Source organism: Amblyomma maculatum, chromosome 3 (assembly GCF_055883805.1).
Source record: "Amblyomma maculatum isolate TAMU_Amacu chromosome 3, ASM5588380v1, whole genome shotgun sequence".
NCBI lineage: Eukaryota > Metazoa > Arthropoda > Arachnida > Ixodida > Ixodidae > Amblyomma > Amblyomma maculatum.
In genome coordinates, this window is record NC_139346.1 from 181,709,992 (window position 1) to 181,722,774 (window position 12,783).

General features: G+C 46.7%; 1 protein-coding gene across 1 annotated transcript in view; it reads right to left on the reverse strand.

Annotated features, from left to right (window-relative positions):
• Positions 1-12,783, reverse strand: part of LOC146197109 (uncharacterized) — a 39,561-nt gene that overhangs the window by 11,923 nt on the left and 14,855 nt on the right. The window contains exon 3 of the mRNA XM_084596440.1: positions 10,936-11,104. Within this exon, the coding sequence (XP_084452566.1) occupies positions 10,936-11,104 (169 nt within the window). The remainder of the gene's footprint in view (positions 1-10,935; positions 11,105-12,783) is intronic.

Consider the following 12,783-nt stretch of genomic DNA (forward strand, 5'->3'; position numbering starts at 1 on the left):
GTACTGACATGCTCAATTGTGTTGGCGAAAACAACCCTAGTGCGAACATGGACCTCACGCGATCCGAAGCGCCCCTGCTGTCGGACGACCTTGAGCGTGCGCCGGTTAGCGCTGAGCGATGTGGCACACCGGCGGATAAGAGTAACTTGAGAGGCAAGCCTGCAGAGGGTATGCCTAGCTCGGGGGCTGGCGTGAGCGAGCTTTGTCCTTGTTCGGACGCGACTGGCAGTGAGTCATGCGCTGCTGGCCGTGATGCAGGCGCGGCGCCGCACTCCGACGATGTCGGCGCCGTACTAGCTCCGGTTACCGGGAGCTTGAAAGAGCTAGCAACAAAAGAAAGAAAGAAAGCATTCAAGTGCTGCCACCAAAAAGAGCGGAAAGGCAGGTGCATGAAAGAATGCTCTCATCGAAAGGTGAGAAATCGCAAACGATCGCGAAAGGAAAAGAAGCGGCGATCCCAGTGGCACAAATGCACCCGTGCTCTGAAAATGCGCGATTGGTGCGCAAAGCGTAAGGAACGAGACAGATCGTTCAACAAAGCGAGCAAATTGTGCACGTCTGTTCTTTCACGCACAAAGTGGAAAGAAAGGTCTCGTAGAGAAATGGACAGCCGAAGCTGTAGCGGAGGGAGGAGAGCCAAACCGCCCGAATACTGCTACGCATTCTGCCGCTTGAATAGAGCCGCACAATGCGAACTCGGATGCTTTGAGTCGTGCATTCGAGACATAGCTACCTTCGACGACCATTTCGTCGCTAAGCGGTAACTTTGTAGGCAGACTGGGAAAAATTAAAGGACCTCCTTGCTTCCTCAGTCATGGTCTACGGTCCAAGTGATTTCCAGGAGACTCTTTTCTATTATTGATTATTAATCTTCTTTGCTACTTAATGTATTTTTAATATGCAAAATTGTTGTTTGAACCTTGTGTACTGCATCGTATACACTTGTCTCTTGTTGTAGTGGGAGCAAAAATGGGACAACAATTTAGCTAATTGAATTTGAAATTTTGCCTCTGTCTGGTGTTTGACGGGTGACCGAGGGTACTTGCTTGAGTTGGGTGTTGCCTGTTGTCGGTCGGTTTTGCAAGCCGCAGAACAGTCTACCGTTACCAGTGGCGAGTGGCAAGGGCATCGGAGCGACCCAAGCGAAGTTGATCGGCGTGCCCCGGCAACAAGGCTGTCGGCAGAGATCCTGACCTGGCGAGTGGAACCCGAGGCACGTGAGGCTACCTGGCGCCCGGACACTGTACGTGAGCTTGGAGGAACCTGGCGAACGAGCGCGCCCGGCATCCGAGCCACATGCGAGCAGCTCGTCTTCCCGGCGCATTGTCTGATGGCGGGGGTGCTGTTGTGCCTGGCCAAAGCCGCCTAGAAATTCAGCCGGACGCCAAACTTCTTCGGCGAACGCCTCCTTCACAAACTTTGGATACTTCTCTGCAAAGCACCAATGCACTGGAGGCGAGCCGTACCAAAGGGACAGAAGCGACGTGTTTTAACATGCGCTGAACATCCAGACAGCACGGCGCGCCGTGGCCCTGACGGTGAACCCCTTCTCGCCCCGCGGCATATTTGAAGCGAGAGCGCAGCAAGCTCTCCCATTGGCCCTGCGAAAGTGCTGCCGTCGGATTGGACCATTTTGAGCGTCAACGGTTCTCGGCAACGGAGTCTCAAGTGCTTCCGTTCGAGACTCCGAGTGTGAGTTCGTCACTAGCGTCCATCGGGAGCAGTTCGCCCCCTGACAGTGCGGACGCGGCGGAATCTCCCCGGCCGTCGCTGCGCGAGAACAGTCGCGTATGGCTATGTTAGCTTTCGGCCCCAGAGCCGATCTTGTTGTGTAAATACATGTAAATAGTGTATAAAGCCTTTTCTTCATCTCACCAACGCCGACTCGGATTCATCGCTACCGCCCAGGAAGCTGACAGCCCTCGTTCACGAAACGGGTGACGAGCGCTGCGTTACCAGCTCCTTGGCACAACCCTGTTGACGGTGGGCTACTGTGTGATAACCCCACCGGCACAACATTGGTGGCAGTTGCAGGATCCTTGGCACAACCCTGTTGACGGTGGGCTACTGTGTGATAACCCCACCGGCACAACATTGGTGGCAGTTGCAGGATCCACTGGCATAACCCTGTTGACGGTGGGCTACTGTGTGATAACCCCACCGGCACAACATTGGTGGCAGTTGCAGGATCCTTGGCACAACCCTGTTGACGGTGGGCTACTGTGTGATAACCCCACCGGCACAACATTGGTGGCAGTTGCAGGATCCACTGGCATAACCCTGTTGACGGTGGGCTACTGTGTGATAACCCCACCGGCACAACAGTACTTCCAATTGTGCATTGTTAATTGTAACAAACATTAATCTAAACAAAATGAAAAGGCAGTGTTAAAGGCGCTACCGAGCCTGAAGATTCAGCTTCCCCTTCATTTTGTTTGCTAGTAGAACTAACTTGAATATTTTTTTTTTTTTTTACATGTGGAGCCTTGTGCATTCTTTGTGGGAGAGAAACACAAGACTCGCGGCTAGGCCGCGCAATTTTGCATGGTCATAAAAAAAAGTACCTCTGCCTGCGTCTCTATGACGTCATCAACGCCAACAGCCAGTGACGGAAGGTTTGACTGGCATATTGAGACTGCACCGGGAAGACAACTGGGCTTGTTGATGCGTTTTAGTGAATGACTGCGACATTGCAACTATAGCGTGAGAAAAGACAAGCAACTGCGACAATAAGGTACCGACGGGACAGTTTATTCCACACGTAAAAGAATCTGACACTTGACATCCGCGCATGCTCAGGAGACTTTTTGTGCTCTCCTCCCCCCCCCCCCCCCCGGGCCCCCTTCTTTATCAAGCTATCATAAAATAGCAAATAAATTCAAAACACATGGACGCACGTGTTTTTCGACAGTAACATCTTTTTTCGTGAGGGCTATTGACGGGGTGCTCACGCACTTGTCCTCAATGCAAAAAGCCCCAAATATTTCCCTATCAACCTGCCCGTAAGGCCGGGCGCTTTAGCACTCGCTTGTGGCGAAAAAGTGGAACGAATTTTTCTTCTTTGCTGCCTTCTTTTATTTTGCATTTTCGGCAATGTGCCGCCAAGTGGCTGCCGGCCATCAGAGCCATCAGACACTAGCACTTTGAAGGCGCATGTATTATGAGAATCTTGGATATCTATAGTTTTCAGTCGCTTTCTAGCTAAAAAAAAAAAAAAAAAAAAGAGAGTAACTTCGTCATACTTATTATTTAGGGACACTAGCGTGCCTAACTCCGAGCAAAAAGCTGTATCCCACGATACAACATTCCCCATTTGTTTGTCCAATATAGGCTAGGGGTTGGACTTTTTTGTTTAAACCGAAAAACACCGATAATCGTACGCCGAAAGCATTTAAAAAAGTTCGGTTTAAACCGAAAAAGGGCAATACCTTTTCATCCACTCCGCCCATCTCGATGGCGGGAGAAAATTACAACAGTGTTCAATCCAGGGGCATGATATGGGACAGTGGGATCGTTGGTTTAAGTACAGCGGTTGAGGGTTTTGAGGCATTGTTCATGGCCTCACGAATGGGCAAAAAATGGCAGCCGTGCTTCCCGACCCTCATAAACGTATCAAGCATCCGAGGAGGGGTGCCTGCGGCAAGGCAGGCACTTCGAGGGGCGGAGGAGAGACCGGAGCATTTGCAGCTCAAGTGCTTCCAGGAAATCGCGAAGACCAAAGCCCTCCAGTTCTTTGCCACGTTACGCTTCTCAGACACAAGCCAAGAGAAGCGCTTTTGTTTTTTAAGTGATTTGGTTTATGCAAAAATTGGATCGTAATAAATATTTCAGTCACTCTTTTGCCTAATGTGTGAATTCGTTTTACATATGCGTTTTGTCTTAACGCCAATTTTCACCACGGCAATAGCATTTGCTTCCATAATCATGGCTGTATATATGACACACTGTACATTAAATAAAAGTGCATAAAACAACACGCAAGAAAAAAAAAGCCACAATGAACGCTACGTCACTTTTAACTATCAACTGATGCCTCTATCACTGAAAAAAGCCGAAATTTCTTCAGCAGAAAATAATATTAACCGATAAAAACCGGAAGTTGTGTTCGCAGATAAACACCGAAACCCCCCCCCCCCCCCCCAGCCGAATTCTCTGAAAATAAAAATCGAAAACTCCAACCCCTAAATATAGTCCCTGCCACAAGTCAGTGAGAATAAATAGACCACCCATGTGGTGCAGTTCACAAACTGCATGGCGTGTTTGGTTCCGTGCTGTCTCGTCGGTACCTTAATGTCGCTGTCCTTTGTCTTTTTCCACGCTAGTTGCAGTGTCGCAGTCATTTATAGAGACTGCAGCAGCGCTTGAGCTGTTCGTAACTTGTCTTGGTTTTTGCGTCAGGTTGTAACACGCATTCTGTTTAGGCGCTCAATGATTGAGCAAAATGTGCGCGTTAGAATCGGGTAATTACGGTACTTGAACCAGTTAAAATGGTCATGCTAAATACAGAGCAGAAATAAAAAAGGCAGCACAAAAGCAGCCATAATGCAGCTGAACGAAGAAAAAGAATGGAGAATTTATTTTCTATAGAATCCGCCTTATATTGAATATTGGCTGCAATCACGTTGTTGTTGACAATGTCTATGCCATCCCCGCATGGCCCACTTCCAGCTCCAGCACTTCAGACACATTGTAAACATCGCTCCACATCGCGACTTCTTATTGCAGGCAGCTACTCGAACATTGTACAAACAGAATGAACTCGCTATAGAGCTTGAATGTATATATTTTATATACTATATAAATGCAGTAGTAGCCAAACAAGCGTCCTGTGCACAGTTTTTAGAGACTCCCATGGGCATCGAAGATTTGCAGATTTTCATATATCGCTGAAATTTCCATTGCCGCGAGGAATTTCCAGTGATTTTATTTTCCGTTTTCAAAAAAAGTTAGACTTGTTGGCAGCACACACTGGTCTAGCAGCGAAGCCACCAATTAGGCATAGGAGGAGTTATGTTTGGCTTCACCTCAGTATAGATATCGTTGCAGCAAAGCACGTGTTGTCGCGAAAGGTATAAGCTTCGCATCGCGTAAACGATACGGGATCACTGGGATGCATATTGACGCAGCGCATACAGCACCTTTAGTCGTGACAAGGTTTGGAAAGCAAAATATAATTTTGCACGTGTCGAACTAAGGTCCTGTCTGTGTCGATACACATTGCCGATCAATCGCACTGATGAAAGAAGGCCGAAAGCGACCGGTCTTTTCTTAGAGGAACGTTTTAACACTGCGCGCAGTATTTCTCTACGAGGCCACAGAGGCGACCGAGGTCTGGTCTAAAGCAGACAAACACATTTGGTCAGTTTCCATGGAGCATAACGGGGGAGATAAATAATTATAGACACCGCCAGGAAGAGTACAGACAGATATAGGGCACTGGGCTTCTGGCCAGTGGGAAGATATATTATTTCGACTACGCGATACGGTTGGAGCTGTCTCCGACGCGTGCAGTGTAAAGCCAATACACCCTGCTTTATAACGTCGCTACCTGCAACCACCATAGAAAGATAACAAGAAAACGAGTGTGTTGTAATGCATTAAGACACAATAAAGAGACTCTGCGTGATATCAGTAAACACATTTTGTCGTGCAGTGTGGCTGTTCTGTCCAGCACCACGTCGGAACTTGTGCGGTGAAACGTTCGTGCAAAGGTTGGCAGTCATCTTGAAGGTCCTGCACGCAGTTTGTCGGTCTATGCACCACTTTTTCAGTGCTTCCGGCCCAGTTGAACAGCACAAACAAAAATTTATTCAGTTACTGAGAGTAAATTTTGTTGAGCAACATACCCATGCATACTGTAGGTTCTCTTATTTCTATTCCTTACTTCTTCATGGAAAGAGTTTGTCTCTGTCACTTACCTGCTGCTTGAAATCGAAAGATAAATAACTGATGCCAGATGTGCGAATGTGTAACAGATAGGCAAAACTCAAATATTTATTGAACTTGAACTTCATTGTAACTACCTACTTGTAGCAGTTATTTATTTAAAGTGACAGTAAGTGGATTGATGCTGAAGTAAGCGTGCCGTAAAAATAAAATACTGCCGTAAATAGCGACCAATAACAAATTTAAGTTGGCCTCTATTTATATTTTGAACAAAAACAGCCGTTAAACGCTTAAGAAAAGACAGTCATAAGCATCGCCACCGCAAGCAGTTTAATTAAGCAAACTGCAATGTTCTCAAGGCAAAAGAAATATGAATCAGCTTATAAATCAACTCCTTTTTTTTTCTTTAAGGCAATATATTGCATCTCGCAGAGAGAAGGAACATCAACGTTAAACAGAATAGCCCTAATATAGAGCACCCTAAAAAATCTTCAATAAATTTACTTACTCCAACAAAAAAGTGACAAGATGTATGTTCCTGCTGAATTTCAACCCGACTACTAACTAGCAGTTTGAAGGCGCATATATTATGAGAATCTTGGATATCTATAGTCTTCAATCGCTTTCGAGCATTAAAAAGGAGCAACTTTGTCATACTTAATATTTAGAGACATTAACGTGCCTAACGGCGAGCGAAACGCTGTAGCCCACGATACAACACTGCCCATGGCAGATTAATACCGCTGTCACGCGGGCATATCGAAGGCCCTCGAACCGACTGCCTATCGACTCGAAGGCCTTCGAAAGCTGCCAGACGGGCGTTTTCAATGACCATTGAGTCGATAGTTTATCGAGTCAGCGGAGCAGCTCAGAACTCTATCGAGATCTCGAAGGCCCTCGAACGTCCGCAAGGTTGCTAGCGCTGACCCGAGGAGCGTCACGCACACACGTGCACAGCGCGTTTACGATACAAAAACGTGAACAAGCGTTATTTTATATCTTTAATTTACGCTATTAATATCCGTGATAATTTTAAAAAGCATCGCTTTTTAAAGCAAATAATTTTGTAACATGCGCCACCGAGAAATGCAAACACAATGAAAAGCACAGGCGTATAAACGCTAGCGAGTTAAAAAAAAAAAAAAATCAAAGTTGTCTTTGCATAACAACTAGCCCCCCCCCCCCCCCCCCCCCTTGCAGTTACTAAAAAAAAGGTAACAGTTATATTTTATTTTGCATTTATAGAGAGATTTTATTTCTTTAAGCAAAACCGAAAGCAACGATAGTGGCGCCACAAAAGTTTGTCGCCAAACATCATAACTATTTCAATAGACTTCGAGTTTTGCCGTGTAGCAGCGGCACAACTCCTTCGAGTTCGATCGCGATTGAAAATCTCGAAGGCTATCGGCTCAATCGCCTTTAAAAATGACCGTGTGACTAGGGTATAAAAGTTCAGGAACAAACAACTGGTTACTATTGATTGTTTCCCAGCTACCGAAACACCTAAACACGTTACATCACACACACACACACACACACACACACACACACACACACACACACACACACACACACACACACACACACACACACACACACACACACACACACACACACACACACACACACACACACACACACACACACACACACACACACACACACACACACACACACACACACACACACACACACACACACACACACACACACACACACACACACACACACACACACACACACACACACACACACACACACACACACACACACACACACACACACACACACACACACACACACACACACATATATATATATATATATATATATATATATATATATATATATATATATATATAATTTAAAATCATCATCATCATCATCATCAGCCTGACTATACCCACTGCAGGGCGAAGGCCTCTCCCATATTTCTCCACTTGACCCCTGCGAACTTCTTAACCTCATCCGCCAACCTAAAATTATTTAAAATAGTAATATTTTAATATAAAAAATATTTGGATGAAGTTGTCCCATCGACCTTCCAAGGTCTGCATACCTCCTTCGTACACGATGTCTTTAGCGCAAGAAACAGTCTTAAGTGCAGGCGGTTCGCTGAAGGAAGTCTCCGTTTGGCACGAATAAGAAAAAAATATATATAAACGAAGTGCATAGGCAGACTAGCAGACTGGGAACCGGATGGCCACTACGCACGCGCTGGACAAACATCAGACATAACTCAGCTGACCGCTTTTGAAATGCATGCGCTGCTCTTCGAGAGCAGCTGCGTTTTCGAAATCGTAGAATGAAGCACCGCGGCCGTATTGCCGCTCACGCGCGAAGAAATGGTTCCAAGAGGTCTGGCCGGAACAGCAAGCGCTGGGAAAAACGACGTCGCGGCGCTCTTGCAATTACTATAAACCGATGGCCATATATAACAGACCCCTTTACCAGTTGCGTGCAACAGAAATAGTAGAGGTAATGTATTCGAACGTCCCCGTGCTGCTACAAATCCGTCCGTAGTTTCTATTTCCTCGAAGCTCTTTCCTCCAGGGGTTTTTGTCGAACAATGCGTAGCTTATACTGTATAGGCCTTGTAGAGTCCATTTTTTTTTTTGCTTTTTCACTATGGTACACGTGTGTAAGTCTCGAGTAGGAACGTAATACGGCGCAAAAACTGCAATACAGACACCAATGAGCGGAGAAAGTAGAGGCGGCCTGTGTCGCCCGCCTTTCTTCATTGAGTGGGCATTGAGTTCGCGATGTTAGGATTCCTATGAACTAAAACACCCTATAGCAACTAGCCGTGTAAAACCTGAAGCTGTCACGTATACGGCACACAGTGCACAAGACCACGGCTTTCGCAGCGATGCACACAATCCACACGACTAATTACGTGGCCAATACCAGATCGAAAACGGCGCTGCCAGTTGCGCAACAGCTTTCCTTCTTCCGGTTGGCGTGTTTATTGCGGGCGGCACCGACAGCTGTATACCTGGCCCCCGTTGCGACACTTGAATTTAGTGTTTCTTCTGTGGCAGTGGCAATTTGTTGTAACCGCCCGATAACCTCCTGCGGACATTCGCCGTCCCTGCAGCTTTTCGGCGTGAGGCACAGCCTTGGAATTTTCTCTCTATGTATGCTTTCTCTTCATCAAAGGTTGTCCCCGTCGCGCTCTCGAATTCAAGACAGCGTTCCTTCCTTCCGAAAGGCCCAGTGGCACGAGAGCCTGACAAACAGAGATGTTCTTTTCCCAGTCTTTTTCCCAGAGTCGCGAGAGAGGTTTGCCATGCACTCACGATCTCCTCGCCGCTGTGTGTGCAGGCTTGAGTGTGCTGGTCTTTGTCTGAATTCCGTGCGCTGCTGAGTCCAGTTCCTGCCAAGCAGGAGTTTTTCCCGCGTTGATTGTAGAGCAGCATCGGCAGTTGATTGTACAAATAATTCTTTTCCCGGGCGTGTATAAATGGCCGCAAAACTATTTGTGTTTGCTCCCATCGTCGCAGCGTTTATACTTGCCGCATGATTGGCAAAACTACAAGAAGAAGACAAAAATAAAGATAACTGACTCAACATTTAGGGTTGTGCATATCAGAAAAAAATGTGTTAGGTGCTGAGAAATTTCCAGAAGTTTTTGAGCTGAACCGATAGTTGATACCGCAGCTCACAGGCGGCGCACACGTTGGCAAACTACTAAAGATGAAGGTATTAACAGAAGCTCCCTCGAGTTAAAAACATTGGCAGTGGCTTAGTTTGGTTAAGCCTGGTAATTGCGAAAGCAATAGCTATGGCTACGCCTAGGTTCAGCTGGTGGTGTAGCTGGTTGTGGTGCTTGTGGTTATGCTTATGGTTATGCCGTAGTTCACTCTGGCCACGGCATACGGTTCAACTGTTGTTTATTGCGGGGTGCTACCTGGTTATTCTATGTATAACTAATAGCGAGGCAAGGAGTGCCGTGGCTGCAATGATATACTTGGTTGTGGGTGAGGTTAAGGCAGAATGTACAACTGCTGCTCCGGCACCGGCTGCAACGGCATTCTTTACGCCAGCAGAAATGAAAGCACCCCTGGAGACTGCGTTGGCTCCACCTGCCACTAGGCCATCTCCTACAGTATCCAAGGTGGCACACCCGGCGGTAGCTGCGATAGGAGCGGGAGTTAGGCCGCGGTTGGTAGCTACCGCCTCGCGAGTTGCCAGCGCGAGTTGGGGCCCCTGTTTTGGCGGCAGATAGGATGACGTCACTCCGGCTGTAGCGCTCCCTCACGGAGGGAGAGGGAGTTAGGCAGCGGTTGGTAGCTACCGCCTCGCGAGTTGGGGCCCCTGTTTTTGCGCAGCTGTGCTTGGCGGCGCGCCAAAGGTCACACTAAAGGTCAATGGTAGCTACCGCCTCGCTACGCGAAGGGCTGAAAAGTGAAACTAGTATTGCTTTTGCAATACAACATAGAAGCATATAGAAAGGAAAGGGAAATAGATATATCATGAACTCACATGCACAAACGACCGTGTACGAGTAAATGATTTCTGAACATTTTCTTACGTTTCGAACTTCTCTGTCAGGGTGGGATTAAGAGGCTAGGAAAGAGAGAATATTAGTAGTGGTTTAGCTCTGGTTAAACCTAGTTGAATTGCGATAGCAGCGACGGAAGCTTCTTTTGCCTGCTACATTATTCTCCTATCACGCATCAGTGCAAGGTGCTACATTGGGGACACCTAAGCTCATTCCTTTAAGCTCATTCTTCCTCGCCTTCCTCGTCTTCTTTGTCATCTCCTTCTTCTTCGTCTTCTTCACCGTCTTCGTCTTCGTATTCTTCTTGGCTGTTCAAGGTCAAACGTTGCCCTTCCCGGGACTACGCGATGGGCTGAAATCTGGCGTAGTATTGCTATCGCAATAAAAATGGAACCAAGACCATTTTTGGGCGCTACATAACGCCTGCTATATTTGTAGGCCTCGCGCTATGCTTACAAATATACAATTCATCTTGCGTGTGGACGCGCACGAACATCTGTGTTGCTCGATCGGTGAACACACAAGGGCAAAAAGATTCCCCATACCGGCAGTTGTAGTTCTTCAGCGAGCATTCGCTGTTGTACACTCGGCCGTTGGACCCGCACACCGGAACCGGAAACGGTTCATTGCAGGGCACACCGCAGGCGAAGGCACCGGGACTGCCCTCAACCCGTGGTTGATCCGGAGGTAACGATGGCTGCTCTGTGGCCGTGCCTACGTGGTGAAGAGAAGGAGCAAATGAGAAAATAGTCGAACGAATCGTAGAAAATATGCAAATGAGTGCTGTACAACGAAGGCTATAGCTGTAAAGTATGTTCTGCATGGCGAATACCGGTATTAGTATTAGGTGATAAAGCATATTACAACCAAATCAGATTTCAAAAGAAAAAGACCTCACCCACAATAAACGCGACAAAATTTGTCAAGATGCCTAATTCGAAGAAAATTTGTAGCAAGGAAAACGCCAAGGGGGATTGTCTGACTGCACTGACACTGTCTATGCCTTAATATAGAGGTATAACAAGCTCATTTGATCGCTCACGTACAGCAAACATATAAGAGAATCTTAACGTTTTGCACTAAAAAACAGGATGTAAACTAATACACAAAGCTCGCTGAGCTTCGCTTCAACTCATTCCGGCTCCGGGAAAAATTAGTCGCAAGATCCCGACATTAACCAGACAAATGCACACCCAAGCATTAAACTGCACTGACAGTTTCCGGATGTTTACACACTAAATTCAAAGTAAACAATTACACCTACGATGCGACACGAGAGGAATCAAGCCAGCCTACATTTTGGTCACGTTCCTTACCACTTTGAGTACTCGGCGACTGGCTCATTAAATAACAGTGTAGAGTCACCTTCACGCAGATACGGTTACAACCAACGCAAACTTGGTGTTACAAGGTGGCCAATAATCGACCATTACTACCGAAAGCGAAAAGCTGTGACCCCCCCCCCCCCCCCTTTTCCACCATAACTCACCAAATCCGAGGAACATGCTCAGGAATGAATGTATTTTCTTTTTTTGCATTTTTCAAGACTGCGCCATAACATTAATATCATAGTTTCAATAATTAATTGCCATTTATGGCATTGATTCTCAAAAACGCAGCCCATTGGTTTTTATGCCACTCTCAGATACTGATGCGAGAGCGGGACAAGTTCTGCAAGCGAGACTTCTGATAGGTATCGAAAGCTTTGGCCATTTTCATCAATATGCGCATAAAAGTATACATTCAACAGTTGCCTCCCTAAACGTTGTGTCCACAAAAGCTGAGCTTAGGTGCACAGAAGAAAGGCCCCACCGCGATGGCTCTGTGCTTAGGGCGCTTGACTGATGATCCCGTGGACACGGGTTCTATCTCAGCTGCGGCGACCACGTTTTGATAGAGGTGAAACTTAAGGTGACAGTTTACTGTGCGGTGTCAGTACACGTTAAAGAACCCTGTAGGTATCGATATTTCCTGGGGCCTCCATTAGAGTGCCCTTCATAGCTGGTGTCGCTTTGGGATGTTAAACTGAACGAATCAAACCGAACGAAAATTAAATTATAAACTACCACCTAGCTGTCATTGGACTAAAGTCATGTTAGTCGAGAACTATAGGAAAACGCCAAGGCCTCTGTTAGGACAGTTCAGAGGAGGCAAGTTGCAACGATCATGGCACATGAAAAGACGATAAGCAACCTTTGCTTTACACTGGAGCTTCCTTTCTCGTGGAAATGGTACTGGAACTTTTGGTGTTCGAATCTTAGAGTATACCAAATGACTCTTGACCCAAGAACTAATTTTCGTGAATCTTAGCTGTTTTCAGGAGGCAAAAACATGTATTTTTAGCCGACCCAGGCGTACTGCTTAATGTCCCATGCCATCCAAATGCTGCAGCG